We start from the raw sequence: 24,983 nt of genomic DNA, 5'->3' as shown, positions 1-24,983 counted from the left end.
GAGACAGTTTTCATACAACAGTTCTTTAAGAAAGTAGATGTGTGTCTATCTTCTAGCCATTTTGATTAAATGTTTTGCATTGTGTGTTAGACAAACACATGGGAACTAGTACTACATATGAATTCCACCGGGTATAATGTTTTAGTATAAAATCAGTATGGCAGGGGTAGCCAGTATAGTGCCATCCAGATGTGACCAATAGCAACTATATTCCCAAACATCTGGAAATGCTGAAAGACTCTGGAGCCCCACACCAGAACTTTATGCCCTTCTATAGACTCCTTCTTCAAACTACTGTTAGAAGCATTTTGTTACTGTAACTTAGGAGCAGCCAATGTGGTGCTCTCCATATGTTACTGAACTTATGATCACATCATTTATAACTATTGGTCATGCTGGCTGGGGATGATAGAAGTTGTAGTCCAACCTCTGGAGGCCTCCATGTTGGCTATCATTGTAAGTAGAGCAAGAGGATTTAGTTTTTCTCTTTCTATTGAGACCAGATGTAATGAAAAGCAAGCACATAGCAAAAAAACAAAACAAAAAAAAAACCAGTTTCAATGCACATTGCAAAAGAACCAGTTTCAATGTTTTCCTTTTGTGATGGCTGGATTCAAGCTAGCGTAAAATGTCTACATAAGCAGACATGCTGACTGCTTAACAAAGAGTCTTAAGCTTTCTGTGACAAACTTCCTCCAGATGAGGTGACAAGAACAGCTCACAAAACCAGGAATCTTCACTGAAAAACCATTTACTTCTCAATAGCCCTCCCCCCTGCAGTGGGGTGGGGGAGTACTAACCATTTTCCCTTTGCAAACAGCCACAGTGATACCTGGCAATTGATACCGCTATTTTCTCCCTGCACCCTTCTCCTTTACTTGAATATAATGGACCAAAATATGAATGCTGCCAAAGAAAAGAATTATTGTGTTTTAAGTGAATCGGCAAGATTGCTCTAAAGTGAGCTCTTGACTGGAGCCTTTATCTCATTGACTTGCTGGAATGGCTCTTTTTTATCATACTATTTATGGCAACAGACCTAACAGAGATAAATAGGTCTGGAGACAATAACATAGTAGCAAACAGCAGCATATGGAGGAGCCCTGCAGGTTATAGATCCTACTGGACCAAGGAGACTCTTTAGCAGTCTCCTTGTGGGCTCTACCTGCCACCAGAACAACAGGGTGGCTAAAGAAGGAGGAAGAGGAGGAGGAGGAATAAGATCTTCCGTTCTTTTCAGTTTAACACGGAGACACTGTCATTTAGTAGGCACACCAGCTGCTGGATACTTTGCACACAAGACAACAGTCTTTCCTTCCATTTTAACAATATTTTTTTAAAAATAGATTTTATGGAGAAGCCAAGGCTTTCTGAAGTATGGCATGAAGAGATGCTGCTGAATACTGCTCAAAGCAAAAGCCAAGGAAGAAAGGTTGAGATGAGGTGAACAGTGTTTCTCACAGGGCTCGGAACATCTTTGTTACCACCAACTTTCACCCTTGATTTGATGCTGGTGGATCTTGCGGTGGTGAAATGTTAGGGGAAGATAAAATCAAGATCACCATTCATCTCTAACTGAAAGCACCCAGAGTAGTTTTCCTGACAGAGGTTTTGTGCATTAAAAAGCTGTGTGACTCAACAAAGCAGTTTTCAGTATCACTTCAATGTCCATAATAGGAAGAAAAGTAGCAATCTTGAATAGGACTTGCACACAGGTTCTATAAAATATTTGGGAACCGATCTTCTTTAAGGTGGACTCTCATTCGTCAGCTCAATTGTCACTTATCAGACATGCTGTAGGAGTAGCTGTGCATTTTCTGCATCTGCAGAAGTTGAACTAGATTATCTTCAAGGGACCTTCCAATTCTATGATTCCATGAACCATCTTCTTTGTAGCAGAACTCCTGTGCCACACTATCTTCTGGTTCCTGCTTCAGAACCGACTCCATTCTCTGCAGCTTATTAAAACAGCTTATTTTAGTTAAGCTGTTTTTAGGCCCCTTTCCTCACTCAACTTCCTGGCTTTAGCACCCCTCGTTTCTAACAGCAGCAAGCAGGCCCCTGGGGACAGTGTGAAGGTTGTTCCATATTCCAACATGCTCTCTTTTCACCAGCTTCCCCCTATCGTCACCCACCACCAACTTGTCTATAAGTGTGTAGAATAACGAGTTCTTCTCCAAATCCTAAAAATTAGCTATTTTGCATTTGTACAGAAATGGAAATGAACACTGTGCATGTGTCCAGGGCATGGAAGAAGCAAAGTGCACTCATGCATGCACTGCTGAATCAGATGTGAACTTTGAGAGCCCCAGCTGAAGAGGAGGTGGCTCATAATTCACAGATTGGGAATACTGAGTGACCTATAAATCTGCCTGACTTCGTCATCCAAGGGAGCATGGCAAGGAGCCTCAAGCTCCTTGGCCATAAAATGATATCACCATCCCAAATGTCCATATTCTTATCTGCCTTTATCAGCCACCTAAAAAATGCAATGTGAACAACACTGCCTTGACCTCCAACCTCTTCAGTGCAGATCATTGAGGCAACTGACCCATCTGACAGAGGGAACATAACAATTAGAAGCAAGAGCTGACAACTAAAATACAAACACTCATGTGCTAAAAGCCTCCAAGCAAATAGGAGAGCAGCTCTGGGAACAGTAAGATTAACACAGTTATTCATAAGGTTCAGACTAGGGCTTAAAAAATAATCAGTGCTCAAAGAAGACATTTTTGAGGCAGGAAAATTCTAAGGAGAGGCTGATAAAATATGATTAGACTGAACAGAGCCACTGCAGCATGTTCTGTATAAACTTGCAACTCCATGCTGCATTTAGCTGCCTTGGGACCAGTAGATTTTTATTCTGATCTGTAAACCTACAAAGTGTCACATCTTGCCTTGCATTTCAATTGTTACCTAAGATGGGATTTTGGGGTTATATTAAGAATAGCGGCATGTCAGAACTGGGAATAAGGGTCCCAGAGGCTGAAATGTTCCTTTGCCACTGACTGGCTCTGTGGTGTTAGTAAGTCATCACAATTATTGCAATGGTGCTTCATCAATTCTTGTCCCAGCTGTGTTCTGTTTCTGGTGATAGATGCCTGCAAAAACTTATTGCATCATAAAAACTTACTGCAACCAAATCAAAATGAATGCCCAGGAAACAACTAACATTCTATAACCTCCCCACTAACTTTGTGCAAATAAATCATGATGAATGCTCAATAAACAGGTCATCTGGAAGCAACCTTAGAAGTATCAGTGACTAAAGGATCCTGACCCTTCCTTGAGACTCCTGTTTGCTTCAAGTACACCACAGCTGGCTGAGAAACACTGTTCCAAAGGAGACAACTAAGGAGACAACTAAGACAACTTTGTCACCTCTGACAAAGCTGATTGATGTCAAGTCTATTGAGAAAGTAGGAGCAAGCGGGATGTTATCCAGTGGTTGCTTTCAAAACAAGCAAGACCTGAGTCTGTCTAAAAACTCTGCCCTTTAATGGGAGAAGCTATTGCCACTCTGTGTTTACTCAGAGGGAGATTCTTTCAGAAGATTACGGATGAATGCTAGCTTTAAAAACAGGTTTTCTTGCTCAGTAGTGGGGCTCTGCCTGACTCAAATTAAGTACAGTGGTACCTCGGGTTACAAACACTTCAGGTTACAAACACTTCAGGTTACAAACTCCGCTAACCCGGAAGTAGTACCTCAGGTTAAGAACTTTGCCCCAGGATGAGAACGGAAATCGCACACCAGCGGCATGGTGGCAATGGGAGGCCCCATTAGCGAAAGTGTGCCTCAGGTTAAGAACGGTTTCGGGTTAAGAATGGACCTCTGGAATGAATTAAGTTCATAACCTGAGGTACCACCATACTGTACTTTCTCTGGAGATGAGTATTCTTGCTTGCAGTTTCTGTTCTGTCTTCATGAATCACAAGTGTTTTTGTATCTGTGTAGGTGGGACCATCGGCTGTGGGGAGGACTGCAGGGCCTGCTCCCTTCCAGGGCCTTTTCCAGCTGGCCCAGGGGGCGTGGCCCAGGCCCTCTCTCCCAGCTATAAAGGGACTCCTGCTGTGGTGAGGCCTCGGACCATCGGCTGTGGGGAGGACTGCAGGGCTTGCTCCCTTCCAAGGCCTTTTCCAACTGGCCCAGGGGGCGTGGCCCAGGCCCTCTCTCCCAGCTATAAAGGGACTCCTGCTGCGGTGAGGCCTCGGACCATCGGCTGGGTGAAGACTGCAGGGTCTGCTCTGTTCCAGGGCCTTTTCAAACTGGCCCAGGGGGTGTGGCCCAGGCCCTCTCTCCCAGCTATAAAGGGACTCCTGCTGCGGTGAGGCCTCGGACCATCGGCTGGGTGAAGACTGCAGGGTCTGCTCCCTTCCAGGGCCTTTTCCAACTGGCCCAGGCCCTTATTTGGAACAAACTTTTGGGGAAGTTGGGAAGTGTTCTTCCACTGCTTCCCTGTTCCTCCCCGCTGCACCAAGGATTCCCTGTCCGAGCTGCTTCAGGTCGTGGCGGATGTTCTCCTGGAGACACCTAGTTTGGTTGTCCTAGGGATTTTAACATCCATGCCGACATGACCTTACAAGGGGCCACTCGGGACTTCGTGGCCTCCATGGGGCTGTCCCTGAATAAGTTTGGTCCAACTCATAGTCATGGACATGCTTTAGACCTGGTATTCACCTTTAGTGACGGGGGTGATCTGACACTAAGTAATAGTGAAACAAAAGAAGTGCCATAGTCAGATCACTTCCTGGTGCAACTGGCCTTCTCCGCGACCTTTCCCCTCTGCAGGGAGGTGGGACCAATTCGGATGGTCCGCCCCCGCCACTTAATGGATCCAAATGGTTTCCAGAGAGTGGTAGGGGATGCTTTATCCCATGTTGATGGCCTTTCAGCTGATTCCCTGGTGGCCCGCTGGAATGTGGAGTTAACCAGGGCTATTGACTGTCTGGCTCCGAAGCGCCCTCTCCGATTGCATGGAGCCCGAACAGCCCCGTGGTTTTCTTCGGAGCTGAGGGCGATGAAACAATCGTTGAGACGGCTAGAGCGTCGGTGGCAGAAAACTCACTCCGAATCTGATCGGACACAGGTTAGAGCTCAACGTCGAGCCTACCAAGTGGCGATAGCGACGGCGAAGAAGACTAGGGACAAAGGTGAGAGTTGTTTCCTAGTTCTGCTGGATCTCTCAGCGGCCTTTGATAGAATCGACCATAACATCCTTCTGGACCGTCTAGAGGGGCTGGGAGCTGGGGGCACTATTATACAGTGGTTTCGCTCCTTCCTCCTGGGCCGTGTTCAGAAAGTGGTGGTGGGGGATGAGTGTTCAGACCCCTGGGCCCTCACTTGTGGGGTGCCTCAGGGTTCCGTCCTCTCCCCCATGCTTTTTAACATCTATATGAAGCCGCTGAGAGAGATCATCAGGGGGTTTGGACTGGGTGTCCATCAATATGCAGATGATACCCAGCTCTACCTCTCTTTCAAATCAGAACCAGTGAAGGCGGTGAAGGTCCTGTGTGAGTGCCTGGAGGCAGTTGGAGGATGGATGGCGGCTAATGGATTGAAGTTGAATCCGGACAAGACAGAAGCACTGTTTTTGGGGGACAGGGGGCAGGCTGGTGTGGAGGACTCCCTGGTCCTGAATAGGGTAACTGTGCCCCTGAAGGACCAGGTGCGCAGCCTGGGAGTCTTTTTGGACTCACAGCTGTCCATGGAGGCGCAGGTCAATTCTGTATCCAGGGCAGCTGTCTACCAACTCCACCTGGTACGCAGGCTGAGACCCTACCTGCCCGCGGACTGTCTCGCCAGAGTGGTGCATGCTCTAGTTATCTCCCGCTTGGACTACTGCAATGCGCTTTACGTGGAGCTACCTTTGAAGGTGACTCGGAAACTACAACTAATCCAGAATGTGGCAGCTAGATTGGTGACTGGGGGTGGCCGCCGAGACCACATAACACTGGTCTTGAAAGACCTACATTGGCTCCCAGTACGTTTCTGAGCACAATTCAAAGTGCTGGTGTTGACCTTTAAAGCTCTAAACGGCCTCGGCCCAGTATACCTGAAGGAGCGTCTGCACCCCCATCGTTTTGCCTGGACGCTGAGGTCCAGCGCCGAGGGCCTTCTGACGGTTCCCTCATTGCGAGAAGCAAAGCTACAGGGAACCAGGCAGAGGGCCTTCTCGGTAGTGGCGCCCTCCCTGTGGAACGCCCTCCCATCAGATGTCAAAGCGATAAACAACTACCTGACATTCAGAAGACATCTTAAGGCAGCCCTGTTCAGGGAAGTTTTTAATGTGTGATATTTTAGTGTATTTTTGGTTTCTATGGAAGCCGCCCAGAGTGGCTAGGGAAACCCAGCCAGATGGGCGGGGTACAAATAATAAATTATTATTATTATTATAACTTGACAGCAGCTGCAGATATCATGCCTAAGTGGGAAAAGCAGATATGCCACCAACTCTCACACTTGCTTTTCATGCTTCAAGTGAGGGGCAGGGGACATTTCTTTGTGGCAAATGTGCAGGTTCCAGATATAGGGGCATTGCAGTGAAGGTGTGCTTGTTTCCCTTTGAATGTTACACCAGATGCATGAAAAATAGATGTATGAATCAGTCTTGCATATCCCCTTTTCTTCTTTGGCCAAATGTTGGAAGCTACTTTCCATACATTGCTGACTGTCTGCCCATTAATCCTCAAGAAGGCACTGTCAGACAGCTCTCTGAGATCTCTTTCAGAACAGGCACTGGTCTATTTTCTGTTGCTGGCCTCCCTCATCTCCCAAATGACTCCTGACCTCTCTATTGTGGACACATTGGGGGGGGGGGGAGAGAAATATAGGCAATATTATGCTAGAAAAGACCTTATGCCATGGCTTGAACAGCTTAATCAAAAGAGACTGCAATTAGCTAGGTATTCCCTGTTTGTCTGAACAACACAAAGCAGTGAACCTGCCACACTTTCTGGTCAAAGAACAAGAATCCATCTGGAGGAGCAAAGGGTCTAAGGTTCAACTCCCAGCAAAACATGTTTTGCAGTGATTAGAAGGATTTTGCAGGAGTTACTGGTTCAACATCTGTGGTCTGTGCAAGGTATAATGCATGAGGTCAGGCTAACTAATCTATTAATCTTTTGTTCTGGTCTTGGAACATAAGAGTCTGAACCACACAGTCTCAAACCTTTTCATACTGAGCCTCTGCAGGTCAAGAAAAAAAGAACAGCAGACAGCACAATCCTATGCATGCCTACTCAGAAGCAAGTCTCGCTGCCTTCATAAAGTTTACTTCCTGGCAAATGTGTTTAGGATTATAGGCAGAACCTCTGCAAATGTAGCAAAGCTGGTCACTAAGATTACCCTAGCCTATGTAGTGGTAGGATGGACCTATGACACTGTTGGACTTCAGCTTCTCATCAGCCCTAGCCAGAATGGTCAATGGTAAGGGATAATGGAAATTGCAGTCCAACCACATATGGAAGTCACCACCCTGGCTAACATTGTTTTAAGGTACCCACCCACTACACAAAACTCTGGAGAAGAAAGGGCTTACACAAAGAGGTAGTTCCCAGTAGATTGCACCAGTAGAGAAGAAAGGAGGGAGGACAGAAAATAAGAGAGTTTGGATTTGATATCCCACTTTATCACTACCCGACGGAGTCTCAAAGCGGCTAACATTCTCCTTTCCCTTTCACAACAAACACTCTGTGAGGTGATTGAGGCTGAGAGACTTCAGAGACTTGTGACTGGCCCAAGGTCACCAAGCAGCTGCATGTGGAGGAGCGGGGAATCAAACCTGGTTCAACAGATTACGAGTCTACCACTCTTAACCACTACACCACACTGGCTCTCAATCAATATACACCCAGAGCTGATCAGAATGCACAAAACATTGCTCTAAAATAGCTTAAGCCCTAACAGCAGCCCCTGCCACTGCCCTAACAACAACCCTAGTGAGTTTAGCCTCAAACTTGAAAATCAGGCCAATAGGAATGTTGCAGGGTTAGATGTGGGGAATTTGCAGAAATAATATATTCATGTTATGTACAATGTTGAAGGTGTATGGCAATTAACATGTAATGTGAATTAACTGAAAATAATTAAAAAATTATTAAGGGGAGGGGGAAAGGAATGTTTCAGAATGTGATCCCAAGATGCTTCAGTTTAAAACAATGTAGGTTTCTTCCTTCAGAGAGGCTTCTGAGCACCTATGTACTTATGTATACAGCTTCCACTTGCCAAATCTAGGCTCTTAATCAACTTTTACACCTTTAAAAGTTGCAGAGAGAGGGAGGGAGGGAGAACCACCCTTTCTGTCCGCAGCTTCCCCAGTTCCGGTAGAACTGTGATGTAGAAAGCTTTTGTTGAGAGGCTGTATGAAACTGGATGCTTAGTATTTTGGAAAACCCAGTGCTTATTTTCATGCCTAAACAGAAGCTGCACTTTATGGAAAACCCATCTGCATTTGCTTTACTTTGACTTCAAAATGGCATGAGGAGCAGGTTAAAGACAAAACTGTTTGTTGTCGTTTTTTAATGTCGCAACGAGCCTTGGAAGTTAAATGCCTTCTGACAAAGTGGTATAGAAATTAGCCTGCTATATGCAGGTCTCTGATCCAATCAGGATATTTCATCAGAGCCTTCCTCTGCTCTCTCCCTGTCACTCTCTCAACACCTGCTGCATGGGCATTTTGCCAGCTGCTATTGTGTGGGTACCCTTTGCCTCCACCCCAACTGCTAAACATTTAATGGGAGTGCTGGCAACAGGCCCAAGGGGTTTTTTGGACTCCTTTCTAAAAGTGAACTCCAGGCCTCTCCCTCCTTCAGACTTTGGGCACCCCTTCCGCTTGAGGCAGCATTGCCATTGTGGGAGAGAAAAAGATGCCAAACACCTCAATAATTCAGAGGCACAGCTTCCTAAGCTTTCCCCAGGATGTTGCCTAGAAAACCTTTATCCTTTGTCCCAGCAGACACCGACAAGCTCAGTGGAGAATAGCTAGGCTAGGAAGCCTGGACAATTTCATTACTTTGCAGGGTTTAAGCCAGAGACTGAAGTGTACAGCCTTTCTGAAATTTCTAAGTGGTATTTAAACAGTGATTCTGTTAGGTTACAATGTAAGGGAAGTGATTGATGCCAGGAAAGGCTGTTGGCAGGTGTGCGGTAGCTTGTTTTGTAGAAAAGAAATAGAAGCAAGGAGAAAACAAAGTACAGGAGAGACATTGCAATAAGATTGAACTGACAATCTTGGGCTAAAATAAGCAGGTTTTAGAGGAGATTGTAGCTGTTTCTGGAGTTTGATATAAGAAAATGTCTAATGAATGCATCACATTAATGGTAAAAAACACGTGTCTATGTAACTTGGAAGCTGAAAATGATTACTACTATTATTTGAAAGCATAAGTTTCATATCATTTCTTTTCTATCTCATTTATTTGGCCAGATTTAACAGCCACATCACAATACCGATGTAAATGAAAATGGGATTATTGTGCTGATGTGACTGCCTGTGAAAATGCAAATGATTCTGCTCATAGTGTTTTTGAAAACAGTGCAAGATTTAGGGATCACTCAGATGCCTAAAATATGTGTGTATACAAGATTTAGTGTCCTGAAGGAACATTCCATGTTGCCTTACTCTTTTGCATTAATTTCTCTCTTACAAAAAACAGTATTCTCTAAAAGCTGAAAGATTTTTATCATATGAATTAAGAAAGAAAGAAAACAACAACCCTTAACTGGTATAGTGATGGTGGCTTTTAGAACTGCATTAATTAAGTAATAATGGCATCACATATGGAAGGAATTAAGAGGTATTTGAGTTGATCTTAAGATAATAATCACCAGTTAATGCTGAACTTACGTATGGTGCAGAGCACACCAACCACAGTGAGGGTCTCCTGAACTCAGACATTCTCCACAGGTTGTGTACTGTTCACATGATTCAACGGGAACCTGAGACACCTAGAAAGAAAGGGAATAAAGCAAACATTCACTCGTCTTGTTTGCACAATAAATCAAGAAAACAAGCTATGCACTGCTGAACTTTCTGCAGTGAGTGAGCACATAAATTTTAAAATTGAAACACGTAACATTCTTAGAAATGTAAGTAAATAGATTGCCGCTTCCCACCCCTGCTTTCATTCTAATGTGGGCCCAGTATGTGATGGATGCATCTCTGTGGGTGATGATTAGCTGCAGCCCTTAAGAAAGCAAGTGTGCCTGCTCCTGAAAAAAAGGGGGGGAGTGGCACCCTGAGCCAAGGGTGCTAGGGACCCTTAGCTACACCTCTGTTTAAGATACTAGTATCCTTGTGCCAATATGCCTACTGATAGCAAAGTACTTCTGAACTGATACACAGGGCCTGGCTGAATGAAATCCTCAGAGCACCGCTAGTCAACTGATTTTGATTTCTTCTCATAATATTGCAGGTTGCAACAGTTTAGAATAGACACTTCAGAGCTGGCCCACGACATTTTTCTGCATGCGATGGAACAGTAAATACCATTCCCTACAAGTCAAATTGCACAGTATCCAAGACTGGCCAAGTTATTTTTTTCACAGGAGCTAGTAAAAATACAACAATAGTAAGTTAAATAACTAACATTTTGCTACCCTTTCATGACACCGAAAATTAGTTGATTGAGGCGGCCACTTCAGTCTGCCAAATGGCAAGGCCACTTCTGTTTCACCCTTTCCAAGCTTATTTTACCCACTGATGCCATTCAACAGGGGCTTAGAGTTTCCTCAGAGTCCATCAGCAGAGCTTTCTATCTGAACAATTTATCTGACTGAAGCAAGGCAGGGAAAAGTCAAAAGAATAAAATGGAAACCCTCAATCTTGACAAGCAGAGGAAAGCAATAGGATTCAAAATATTGATTATTAATTGTTGTTGTTGCTTAGTTGTTTATTCGTGTCTGACTCTTCGTGACCCCATGGACCAGAGCACGCCAGGCACTCCTGTCTTCTACTGCCTCCCGCAGTTTGGTTAAACTCAAGCTGGTAGCTTCGAGAACACTGTCCAGCCATCTCATCCTCTGTCCTCCCCTTCTCCTTGTGCCCTCCATCTTTCCCAACATCAGGATCTTTTCAAGGGAGTCTTCTCTACTCATGAGGTGGCCAAAGTATTGGAACCTCAGCTTCAGGATCTGTCCTTCCAGTGAGCACTCAGGGCTGATTTCCTTCCTTTTATTTACTATCTTTTCCATGTACAATGTACAGACAGGCTGACAGAAAGTGATTTGCCAAAGACCAAGTAACGAATCCGTGACTAAGGAGAATTCCTGGTTTCCTCAACCCACATCAGATTTCCCCCTCAAAGGATCCCATTAACTCCTGGACATTCATATCCGTGGCAGACTGTGGGGTCTCAAATTTCAGTGGCGCCCTGTATGACACCAAAATTTGGTGCCCCTCCACCTCTTGAGCTCAATTCCAAATAATAGTTGTGGTGTTCCCTGCAGCACCCCTGAGGCTCTGTACCCAGTGCAACCAAACTCATTGCACTCCCTTAAATCTGCCTTTGTTCATCTACAGCCATTCCCATGGAAGAAGTGTAATAAGGTGTTGAGTGGTGTTGAATTTTCATCTTCCTAACTGAAAAAGATGGCGCGGGTGGCACTGTGGGTTAAACCACAGAGCCTAGGACTTGCCGATCAGAAGGTCGGTGGTTCGAATCCCCGCAACGGGGTGAGCTCCTGTCACTCGGTCCCTGCTCCTGCCAACCTAGCAGTTTGAAAGCACGTCAAAGTGCAAGTAAATAGGTACTGCTCCAGCGGGAAGGTAAATAGCATTTCCGTGGGCTGCTCTGGTTCGCCAGAAGCGGCTTAGTTATGCTGGCCACATGACCCAGAAGCTGTATGCCGGCTCCCTCGGCCAATAAAGCGAGATGAGCGCCACAACCCTAGAGTCGGCCACGACTGGACCTAATGGTCAGGGGTCCCTTTACCTTTACCTTTAACTGAAGAAGAATCAAAAGCCAGGGGGAATAATTCATTAGTGGGGAGGGCACATTAGGCAGCAGTACAGTTCCGTAGAGTGGCACATTTCAGGCAGCACATGAAGCACCAGAAGAGCCATGCATATCACTCTATGAAGCCTAGCAACAAGGTAGCCCATGCAGCAAGAACTGCTACAGCTTTTGTGTTTGAAAATGTAATTATGATAGAAGGGTAAATTCAAAGGAAGAAGTGGCAGAACAGGATGGAAAGCTGGCAACCAAGTCTGGCCAGTCAGTGCCACAAGCTGGAATAAATCAAATACCCATTTTATAGATGAGGGCTGCTGCATTTGTGTCTTTATGGGGCCTGTAAACATTTCTCTGAACAAAACAACAAACATCATGATTACTCCTTTCAACTGCATCAGCACAAGGATAGCTGTACATCAACCAACAACCTCCTCGCTGCCTGCTGGTACTTTGTGTAACTGCAGAGAAGCCTAGCAGGGCCAGAGAGCAGGGTACAGCCTGTGCTGACAGATGGCCCAGCAGTCCAAGCTGAACACATCAAGGATCGATTCCTGGCTTGAGCAAGGGAAACCTGTCTGCTAATGCCTCAAGCAACACTTCTCCTGGCACAGCTCCGGATCAAAAAGCTGTTCTCACAAATGTCTAACCACATGAATTACAGCAGACGTGGGTGTGACCAGGAGATGGCTGTGTATTCCACATGGATCTGAGAAAATGCACTCTGCGTTGCCTTGTTTTCAGGCAAGACTCCCTCCAGGGAAGGGTCATAGCAAGATGTGGATTAAAAGAGCCATGCACTCATTGATAATGTAGTGTTGGGAAAGATGCTAGAAGAGGAAGATTAAAGGATCAAGGGATTCAGCAACTCCCTTACAAGGGAAGATTGCAATGTCTGTAGGTGAATGGGGGGGGGGGGAGTGTCATGATAGAAGTTTGTAAAATATTACAAGGTGTTAAGAAAGGGATCTTTAAATGTTCTCTTCCTCTCTCATAATACTGGAACCCTGGCCATCCAATGATGCTGAATGCTGGAAGAGTCAAGACAGACAAAAGTAGATACCTCTTCACATGGTTAAACCTATAGAATTTGCTTGCCCAATATATGGCAATGGCTGCCAACCTGGATGGTTTTAAAAGGGTACTGAACAAACTCATGGAAGATAAGTTATCAATGGCTACTGGTCACCATACATATATCCTACATCCAGCAACATGCTTCTGGACATACTACTGGGGAAGCACATAGAAGATGATGATTATTTGAATTTATATACCACCCTTTAACCAAAGATCCAGATGCCTTTTTCCTTCATGTCCTGGCTTAACCGCATCTTTTTCTGTTCATTTATCAACTGATTGCAGTTCTTAGGCTAATTAATTCGATTGGGGACTCAAATATTATGTATATATGTGGAAGACACATTTCTACTTGGATGGTACGTTTGTTGAACTACTTGAACTTGATATAGGGAAAATGAAGTTCTGCAAAGGAAGATGAGTAAGTTACAGGTACTTTTTGTGTATTTCTGGCACCATATACACAATGCTAATAATAAAGAGAAAGAAACAGGTAAGGAGCTAGGAAGAATGTAAAAGAAAATGAGCTTCTGGGGGTTTTGATTGGAAGTGAACAGAAAATTAAAGTTTTATGCCCCTCCCACTCTCAAAAAGCTTTGTGCTCCAGTAGGTTTGAGGAGATTTTTTTTTTTTTTAAATTCCTGCTCCAGTTCTCCTCTTCATGCATAAGCAAAGCCTGCTGTATCTGTTACACTCACCAATGGGCTCTCATTCTGCCTTACTATCCAAATATAGTTCTTGTGCCGAGTTAACTAAAGGAAAGAATCCAGACTCTTTTTCCCCTCTTAATTTTTCTGGCCCTTGTGAGTGATGTCGGCAACTGGCTAAGAATTAAAACAACTGTCTGCGTTGCATTTGCTCCGTTCGTCAAAACACTGCCCAGCTCCCAGCAGCTGGAGAGTCAGAAGCTGAAAGGAATCAGTGTGCCTTGGAACAAAGGCCACTTTCACGCCAAATACTGTTGATACAGTGGGAACTCAGTTCCTCTCTACATTTGAAATCAATAAGGCCCCTTTTTTCTTGTTTCCTGGGCCCTACTTAACAGATTTCTCCAGAGGAAAAAAATGGATGTGTGTAAGTGAGTAAAACGAAAAGGGTATGAAGTCAGATGCAGCTCAAGTCCCCTTGGAACAAGCAAGCAGGTGTAGCTATCATAAGATTCTTGGATCTTATTCCATAGTCTGACCCTATTCTCAAGTTAAATGAAAGGTGACATTAAGTCACTTGCTAGGTGAAACAATGCTCTTGTTCGATATTTGGCAGTCGGGCAAAAATATATGCACTGATAAAGTAGATAGAGCTCAGTAGTGACAAAAATGTAGGTGGTATTTTGCAGGAGGCAAGGAAAAGAAGCTTACTATGGTAGGATTGCCGCATTAAAGTTCTCCATATTTGGAAAACATAATCTGCATATTGTGAAAGTAATTTACTAATTCTGTAGACTTTACACTTAATTTTAATGAAAATGTAATTATTTGTCTTTGTTTTAAGTATCTAAACATGCAGCACATCAGCATGCAAGTAAATAAGATGTCTGCATGCAACTGAGTGGAGGATTGGGGTGGGAAGAGGATCACAGGGCAGTTTACAATATACAAACACAAGAATACATACCATAGTAATATAGAGTAACATAGAGTAACACAGTAACTCCTCTCCTCTTTTTAAAGGAAGTAGTTATGATCTGTAATTTTTTCTTATCTTTCTGCCACTTTGTGTACTCACAGGCATCTCACTGTCAAAAAGTTTCTCTGAAGTCTCTCTGGCACTTTTCAGTTACAAGAATTCCATTTGATCTGTCTTGAGACTCTCGCTTGTCTATATTTGATATAGGTATGCCTGCATTCTCAGTTGTTTCATCCATCACCGGCTCAAGACTTGTAATGCTCTGCAGATCTCTTCTGTTGCTCTTGTAGACAGCTGAACCATCAGTCTGAACCAAATATTATCTTGGGGTCATATGTTGCTCAGTCACTTTTGCAGGTTTCTACACACCATTCTGACAGACGGTAACTGGGTCCTTTTGGAGTTTCATGAGGCAAAGTAGTTTCTGGTTTTTCTTGCAGGTTTGACATCTGATACCTGTCTGTTCCAGTTCTCCTGAGAACCTATGCCTGGCTAATCCTTCTTTTATGTACCCCAGTTTGAAGATGGTTGTCATGTATGATATTCAGTACTCATATTAAGTCTTGAGGCCATTCTCTTATTCTAAAAAAGTGATTCTATCATGTATACAATTACTCAAAATAAATTTCAATAAGCAAGGGTATCTTCTGAAAACAGAATGTTGGCCTAGACAGGCCTTTAAGTTGATCCAGAAGGGCTTTTCTTACATAAGAAATGCAGAAGTGTTAAGTAGAGTTGATTTGTTTCACACCTCAGTCTCCTGCGGCATCTTTTTACAAAGCAGATATTACATGAGATGGCTACCATACCCAATCTCTAAAAATAGCACCATCAGCTACTAATAGCAAACTCATTATCTGTGTGTCAATCCTTATGTAGCAGAAACAGCCGGCCCTGTGCTGAAAATTTCTCGGTAAGAACAGAAATCACATTAAAAAATTATCAAAGTGGAGAGAAAAATTTGGTGAAATTCTCATGAGTGGGACACAGGGTTTCTGTAGTGCTTACCTTAATTATGAGGTGATGGATGCATGTTTGTGAGTGTCCCTTCATTCAACAAAACATCTTGTCAATAGTCTGTACCAGGGGTAGGCAACATAAGACTCAGGGGTCAGATGCGACCCAATCGCCTTCTAAATCTAGCCTACAGACAGTCTGGGAATCAACGTTTTTTTACATGAGTAGAATGTATCCTTTTATTTCAAATGCATCTCTGGGTTATTTGTGGGGCATAGGAATTCGTTCATTTCCCCCCCAAAAAATACAGTCCGGCCCACCACATGGTCTGAGGGAGGGTGGACCAACCCATGGCTGAAAAAGGTTGGTGACCCCTGGTTTGTACTCTGCAGCCTTCCCCAGTGCCTATGTTTCTGTTAATGCCCAGGGGCAGACATAATTGAGTAGCTCTTCCCACATAAGGAAGTTTGGGTTGCTGGAGAGGTTGCAGAGTAAAAACATTGACTGGAATAAAACACACACTATCCCTGACCACTTTGCAGTATTAAGGTAAGCTTAAAACCACACAATTGCAGAAATCCTAAAGAAATTGTAAAGTGCCTTGAGAATGAAGCATAAAAAATGCATGCCTCTTTCACAGGGGAATAAAACTTTCAAGAAATTGGAGGGCAAATTCCCACATGGCACTAAAAATACCATCACCCACATACAAGAGGAAAGGGAAACAGTGTGTGTGTGTAACTCAAAGATTCGCAGCAGTACAACCCTGCCCCACCCCCCCTCCAAAAAACCTGTAACTGCCAAAAAATAAATTGAATGTATAGTCTGGAACGTTTGTGTCATCCAGCTGAATTTGCCAATATCCACTACTGGCATCAAAGACTATAAATAGTTCTGCTAACTGACTGGTGATTTCTTGTACAGTAGGCAACAGAACGGTTTCTTTTAGAATAGCTTTGCTCTTATCTCAAGCCCATATATATTCTTATCTTTTTTTGCCAGACTTGCCCACAGATCACTGTTGGAGTGACCCACTTTGTAGGATCTTCTACTTTAGTTTTCCCATATAATTACTTTTATTTTGAATTTTATGTCTTCTTATGATTGGAATCTTCTGAGGTGCTTGAATGACAAGTGCTACCTGTGAATTGATTTTTATTGTGCTCCCATTTCCCCCACCAAACGCTTGGAGTCTTTCCCCAGATATAAAATATCTAAACTGATATTTGCATGTTTAAGTGGCTGAGCTTGTATGCTTCATATTTTTCTCTAAGACATTGGATAGTATCCAGCTAAAGCAGCAATCCTAACCATGTCTATTCAGATAGAAGCCCCAATGAATTCAATGAGGCTCACACCCAGGTAAGCAGAGTTAGAATCGCAGCTACATCATGCTTGGAGTACATCCATTAGAACCAGTGAAGTCAGTCATAATTAACTAAATACCATTTATTTCCATGGATCCCCTCTGAGTATGACATAGTCATCTACCACCCATTGCACTAGTTTCTGCCTCTGTGTCAGTTTAAAAATGCACTGCTCTGTTATAATTTACTGGAAGAACTGCATGAAACCACTGATCTTGCAAAGCTAAAGAATTCAGGGTACCAGTGGGTTTCCATCTAAACCCACACATTAAACACAATTCAGGCAATGAATCACTACAGAAGCTGGACTCTTGGGAAATTATTTGTGAACCTGCAATGAAGTCTTTCTTACAGGTAGTAAAAGGTCCCACTCTCAAATGGTGTGTTCAGATAACATTTGTATTCATGCAATGGACAGCCCTTCTAACCAGGTACACACATCAAAAACGGATGTGACTGCTATCATTATTAACTTGCCCATTTTGCCCCCCCCCACAGATGTTTGTGTACATTTCCAATCCCGTTTAAACTATGCTGTTCTATGTGGTGTGCTTCATTTCCACTCCTGAATGTGTTTATTACCTACTTTACAATTTCTTAGAATTTCTCTCTTCCCAGCTCCTTTTCTTTGGGAATTTGATTGTCATGCTTGAAAGGAATGTTGCATTGGCACAAGGACTTACAAAATCAGGTGGGGTGGTGAAAGAGGTGGGATTAAGTTCTCTGAGGTTTCCAAAGGAATGAAAAACAACCAGAAAGAAAGAACTTAATCCCATCTCCAATCTGGAATCTGCCTCCCTCCCTGTGCCTCCTCAGCAAGAACACGCGGATTGGACACCTGTTTTTGCAAACATCATCTCTGAAAATGAGCAGACAGGCTGCAAAGAAAACAGAAACTGGACACACAAGAGGACTGTTTGTGGAACACAGAGCGAGCCTACACAAAATCTGCAGCCCCCATTCTCGGAAATTGTTCTGAAAGCAGAAAGAAGAGCAGCTCCATGATTCAAATCACCCTCCCTTCTCTCTGAAGTTGTCACCCCGACGGCTGCTGAATCTCAGCGTCGGAATTCTTCTCACTCGGCAACATCATGCTCACCGACATCCTACAGTGTTTTAATTAAGGCGATTGTCATGGGACACTATGCAAGAGGTGGATTTTTCTTTCTTCAGAGAGCAGGAAAGCAAGTCTCTGAGCCCGTCACATGAAACGCCTGCCAAAGGCCACTGGGGGCTTTATAACCCAGGCTTTTTGACATGACGGAACACTTTGCAGTCCTGTCACGCCTTTCATCAAGGATCTCAAAGCACAATAAATTAGATCTTGCAAACCTTGCTGGGAGAATGTTAGGCATGCAGTGTTTGTGGACAAAGCCAGTTGACAGAGAGGTTATAACTAGGATGCGGTTGGACAAGCTATCCTGGGAAGGAGCATAGCACTGGAACTGAATTAATCAGCTAACAAAGCACTGCCCAGTTCCCTTCTTGCAGTGTCTTTGAGGTTCACAGGCCTCATGAACATATGTGTTTGTTCAATGCTGTAGAACTTGAGGATCCTCTCACATGTTGTGTTTAAAAGACGGGCAAGTCATTAGTGTGACACATTAGAGCTAAAGATCCATTATCTTAACAGTGGAATTAATAAGTACGTCATTTCCTGTGTCCAGATCTGTTTCTAGAATTTTGTCCTATATGCATTTCCTCTCCAAGATGTTAGGCTTTATATTACCTGAGTATAGCTCCTCAGGATGGTTCATACATGGCTCCAGCAAGTAGAATGCATACATAGTGACTATGTGCCTTGCTAATGCGCGCGCACGTGCACACACACACACACACACACACACACTCCACAGAACCTTTAATGTGCCCCAGGGCATGCATGCATAAGTGGTTGCAACCATTATCTGAGGCTCTTCTTTGTGTGCCCCCTCCAAGAGAGCTCTGGAGGGTAGCAACACAAGAACAGGCCTTTTCTGCATGGTTCTTCACTTGTGGAAAGCTCTCCCTAGGGAGGTTCACCTGGTCCCCTCGTTACATATTTTTAGGCACCAGACAAAAGCATTGCTGTTCTCTCTGCCCTTCGGTTAATGAAACAATCTATGGCCTTTTAAACTGGGGGGGGGGGTATTGATTTTGTTTGTTAGAATGGTATGTATTTTCATGTTTTTATATTGTAAACAGCCCTGTGGTCCTTGGATGAAAGGTGGTATAGAAACAACAACAACAAACAACAACAACAACCAGTGTTTTTTGGGGGTACTCAGAGGTACACAGTAACAGCACTCCCCCCACACTCCAAAATGTTAAAAGTGTGGCACTTACTGCAACAACTTCAAGCTAAGTACCAGCACCTTAAAAAAAGCACTGATGATGATAATGATAATACTCTCAGCAATCCATATTGATTCCTTTGCCTTTATAGGACATGTCAGCCACTCAGTGCCATGTCCTGTGCACATTAACAGCGCTATGCTGAAACCAGCTGTGTGCAAGTGTGATACTTTTGAATGTGTAGCCTGAAAAAGGTTGCCTGTCCTGCCTTTTAAGAAAGACCATCAAAGGTTAATGGGGGTGTATAAGGCTGCCATATGTCTGGATTTTTCCAGACATTACCAGGATTTCAAAGGCGGAATTTCCGAAAGGTGGCAGTTTCGGGTTTGTCTAAAAAAGGCTCATCAACTTTTGCTTTTTGTAAAGAAGAAAAAGAAGAAGAAGAAGAAGAAGAAAGGTACAGGACCCCTGGACAGTTAAGTCCAGTTAAAGGCAACTAGGGGGTGTGGCACTCATCTCGCTTTCAGACCAAGGGAGCCAGCGTTTGTCTGCAGCTTTCTGGGCCATGTGGTCAGCATGACTAAACCGCTTCTGGTGCACGGAACACCATGATGAGAGCCAGAGCACATGTAAATGCTGTTTACCCTCCCGCCACAGCGGTACCTATTTATCTACTTGCACTGTTATGCATTCAAACTGCTAGGTTGGCAAAAGCTGGGACGGAGCAATGGGAACTCACCCTGTTGCATGGATTTGAACCACCAACCTTACAATCGGCAAGCCCAAGAGGCTCAGTGGTTTAGACCACAGTGCCACCCACATGGCAGCCCTAGTGGTACATACAGTGCAAGCACATGTCTCTTTATGTTATAACTAAAGTGTTTTGAATAGATTGAGAGTAAGAAAAAAAATCTAGATTAAAACCTAATGTGGTACTGTTCTCAGTATGTACACATTCTGCCTCCTGAACACTCTGTGATATTAAGAAATATGGTTCTTTTAGACTCCACACCTATGCCACAAACAAGCATGGCAGGTGCTTCTCTTTTGTTTTCTGCCAGACATATGTTTAGCTCCGCCATTTCCTGATAGCCACATCTTTGTCAGGGAGAAGGTGAGTTACTGTTGAAGATCTCCATCAAAGAATAGCTGAAATGGATTCATTTTAACAACCAAGAACTGTTCCCTTCTTGATTTTGTTTGTCTGTGTTTGCTCTTGTAATTCACAATTTAAATATGTCCTCCTATTTCCATTCTGCCTCTCACACACAATTTAGTTGATTGAGGACAGAACTGCCACTGAATTTGCATATTATCTCACCACTCTGGGCTCTGAAACTTTTAACAGCACTAAAGGCAGAAAAAGAGTGTGTGTGTTCTTGCTCTTTACAAAGGCAGAAAATGAAAGCACACTTGTTTGTGTCTTAATTGTTTTTTATACTGTTTGCTGCCGTTGTAATTATCGTTCTGAGATCAAAGTGCTCTTGCATGTGGAATGCCACACGAGGCAGAAACAAACAAAAAAGAAAAGTGTGACTGAAATACAAGACTGTAGGGTGAATGATATGTATCATTGTTGACTTAAGGCAATGAAATCAGGAAGTCTAAGAAGAATCTCAAACCAGTGCAAAAGGGAAAATGTGGAAAACAGAATAGCAGAAACCCAAAATAACTTGAAAGAGCTGCCGTGAAAATTATCTGCAACATCCTTCCACCTGCAACAGGAGATGCAAGTATTGGGGGTTGGGCAGAGTGTTGCAACCTTTTTAAAAATCTCAAATAAACATATTGAATTTATTTCATTGCCACAAGAGGTGCTTCCAAGGCATTGCTCTCTTTGGTTAGGATTCAAGTAAATTCAGATTGCACCATTTAAAATTAATCAGGTGCTCTTCTGCAAAAAGCCCACTTCTCCCCCAAATTAAATTATTTTGTAGTAAGGAAAATGAAGGTAAAATGAACTGGAAAGTGTGGGTTTAAAATTACTTGACGCAACAAACAAACATATCAGAATAAATGCTCGATAAATAGCCAGTGGCGTCTAACAACCCCCCAAAAATTATGCAAAGAAATCAGCATGAATGACCAATAAGCAGGTCATCTGGGAGTGAGCAACATCAAAATAAACTTTTTTGAAAAAAGAAATACTTACAATTGTAGAAGTTTTGTTTGTAAGTTTTAATGAATATGTTTTAAAAAGGTAAAGGTAAAGGGCCCCTGACAGTTAAGTCCAGTCACAGATGACGGGGGGGGGGGGTTGTGGAGCTCATCTCACTTTACAGGCCAAGGGAGCCGATGTTTGTCCGCAGACAGTTTTTCCAGGTCATCTGGCCAACAAGACTAAGCTGCTTCTGGACAAACCAGAGAAACACGGAAACGCCGTTTACCTTCCCGCCAGAGCAGTACCTATTTATCTACTTGCACTTTTTGACTTGCATTCGAATGAAATTACAAGTATTTTATATAATATCTACAAGAGGTAACACATTACAAGTATTTACACTTTTAAGAGCAGGCTCTGCCTATATAGCAACACTTCGCAAGGATCCTCCTGCAGAATCCACTTTACTGTCAATACTTTTTACATAATGGCAGTTCACACATTCAGCTGCAAGGTATCAAATCTAGTGGTTTGACTGTTGGACTGGAGATGTGAGAAAGCCTCTCTCATATGTGAAGCTCATTCTCTCTCAGCCTAGCTTATCTTGAATAGCTTTCGTGAGGCTAAAATGCCACTTTGACCTCACTGAAAGAAGTCTGCAAGAATAAATGTGACCGGTACACACATGTGAGAATCAGCACTTAGTACTAGATCAATCTTCTTTTCAAAAAGTATTCCTACAATATGGTAGTAATGTGTTGCAGATGCAGAGGGGCCTGGCATACCCACACCTTTCTTGGATTAAGTAGGTTTCCAGTACATGTGTACAAACAAGGTGTGAAAGTTGTGAATGTGCACAGACTGGTTCTTATGACCAACTGAACATTCACGAACAACCTGACATCCCACCCCTTCTTATCCCCGTTCTCTCCTACGAACCCTATACAACTTTTCCAAGAGGAAAGAAAATTTAAAAAGGTAAGAGATAAAGAATGCTGCAAAGCAACAGAAGAGAAGGAAACAGGGAGAAGCATCACATCAAACATTAAAGCTATTAATAAAACACAACACAAATATATAAACTAGCTTAGATGAGAAATGTTAATAGTAAGTTAGCCTTGAGCTCATAAAGAAAAACCTCCTCCAACAACCCTATCTAGTGTTACCCCCATTAGCAACATATTTTCCTAGTACATAACTGTCTGAGTCCCTGGCAATCAGAAATACTTTTGGCACAGGAAAAGGTTCCCGACAAGTAGAGCAAGAAGTCTCAAGATCTCTCTGCTATGCTTTGATGGACTCCTCTCATTAGTGTGCCCATATCTACTTGCTCCTGCCTAAGGTTCTAAAGCTCTCTAACAGAAATGGACAACAGATTGACAGGATTTGCGGGGCGAAGATCATACAGCAGAAACCTAGGGGCAGAGAGGACAGAAGCATGAGTGTGTGTGTGTGGCGAGGGGTGAGAATATTTCCACATATCTCCTCCACCTTCACATTTATACCACGAGTGGTAAATTCAAGGGAAAAAGCAGGTCTCTTTCCCTGTAATGGGATATATGTGCAGAGCTGTCTTTGCAAAGTAGCAGGGAAGGGGATTGACTTGCAGCTGTCTACAGTGGGTCCCAGAGAAAGAAAGACGAGAGGATGAGGAAAGACGCAGCATTCCCATCTGTGTACAGTTTGAAATGTTCTAAATTGCTACACCAGCTGCACTTCCACCTTCCCATTCCATATCCCCCTGCTCTTCTGCTATCCCTTTTAATTACATAAAATCACATGCATCACACAAACATAGTAGGATCTGTCCCTATGCCCCAGACTGCTCTCACTCGAACACAATGGACACAGGAGTCAGTCTCACAACTCCTCCAGACTTGGGGAATCAGGGCAGCCCTGCAGTAGGCTGCGTGGTATTTTTTGAGCCAGTGTCAACTGGTGAGCTTCATGGATGAAAGGAGAATTCCTGTTTTCTCAGGTCATATGGGACACCATACTGTCTCTTGTGAGCTAACAGTGTCATGTAACTTGAGCATGGCTTAGCTTTTGGTCCTCATCTGCAGCTTCTGGGAGGTTATGATCAACTGCTAAAAAGCCAATACATGCCAATTTCAGCACACAGGGTCAGCAGTCATATGACTTGCTGTACTGAGCTCATGGCAGCCCAGCTGCCACATGACTGTCTGAACCAATGACAGAATAGCTTGAAGTCAGCTGGGTAAACAGTAACTTGTATCTGCAACAACCTCAATGAAACATGTCATCTCAGCATGACTACATATTAAATTATTAGTATAATATATTCTACATACTGTATTTCATTATTCTTTTTTAAAGCCGATGAATAAGTATATATGAAAGGAATGAGTACAAAAAATGATGGTCAAATAATGTATACCAGTATAATAATTTACACCGTTTTCATTTTAAGCCATTTCAAAATCAAGTCTTAATATTATTTCTCACACGTACCAGGATACCAGCATTTACCTGGTACTACTTCCACTTTTTTTTACAGAAACCTCAAGACACACCAACCTTTTTGTTTGTTTGTTTGACATAGCTGCTCTGGGGCTCACTTTTCACTTCCCTAATTACAGAACTTCCTACCCAGTAATTAAATGATAAAGACTCATTACTGTTTTCCTTGATTGCCTGATTGGCTCTGTTTTACAAAACCTATGGGGACATTCCGCAACCCCCTTATGTTTAGATCTGCTTCTTTCCTTGACTAGCCATAAGAGCCATAAAACAAATACGCCAAGCAATATGGTCCTAGAAATCATTAATTAAATAATAAAAAATTGCTCCTTGTGTGAGCAGGGATGATTGGTGCAATCCTGAATACCTTTCTCCCCTCCTTATGCCTCCATTCCCGCCTTTGTGATTGCTACCAAAACAAGCTGCTGACCTCTCTGACTAGGAGCCAACCCATGGGGCATCCCGTCAGCGGCACACTGCCTTGGAGACCCGTCGTGGTGAGAGGAGTTCAAACAGAAAATCTATTTTTAATGACTTTGGGGAGTTCTGGGGAGATGCTGAGTAATTCAATGTAATTAAAGCTATCTATCACTCAGTGAGCAGGAGCTGAAAGTTGATGAACTTTTCAGTGATATTTTCTTTCATTCATTAAACACACACACACAACTATGTGCTCTGTTAGGAGTCATAAAATTGGGACATATCTGTATCTGTATATACAACTTATCAGTTTGTAGCAGTTATAAAGCATGAGCTTAGAGAAAATAAACGTAAGAGCACCATGTCTCCTTTTCAGCCTTATAAAAGTTCAGCTAAACCAGACAAAGAGAGTGCAGCCTGTTTCTAAGCATTGAGCTAAAAGACATTTCACGACATTTAAGATTTATACCTATAATTAAATATAGGAGGTAGTGTGGTTCAATAGAAAGAAACTGGGAGGCCTGACTTCAAGCCATTATCCCTCACTCAACTTTAGTTCCTCATTTCTAGGAACACTTTTAGAAAGTTGTTCCCTGCAATGACAGTATCATCAACCAAGAACTGCAAAAGGAAGCATCTCAAAGAAGAGTTTTGTAGATTTTTATAGCCAGGGGGTCTAGACATTTTGAGTGGCCTTGGTATCCTCAGGGAACTTGCCCTTTGAGACT

General features: G+C 43.2%; 1 protein-coding gene across 2 annotated transcripts in view; it reads right to left on the bottom strand.

The window, feature by feature from the left end:
- PLXNA2 (plexin A2) overlaps positions 1 to 24,983 on the bottom strand; it is a 386,922-nt gene that overhangs the window by 154,946 nt on the left and 206,993 nt on the right. For both annotated transcript variants that reach the window (XM_083444223.1, XM_083444224.1), the window contains exon 5: positions 9,846 to 9,946. In XM_083444223.1, coding sequence (XP_083300349.1) covers positions 9,846 to 9,946 — 101 coding nt within the window. The remainder of the gene's footprint in view (positions 1 to 9,845; positions 9,947 to 24,983) is intronic.

This window comes from Podarcis tiliguerta (assembly GCF_965153285.1).
Source record: "Podarcis tiliguerta genome assembly, chromosome: 6".
Lineage (NCBI taxonomy): Eukaryota > Metazoa > Chordata > Lepidosauria > Squamata > Lacertidae > Podarcis > Podarcis tiliguerta.
Note: the sequence above shows the minus strand (reverse complement) of the source record. Positions and strands in the feature narration are given on the sequence as shown.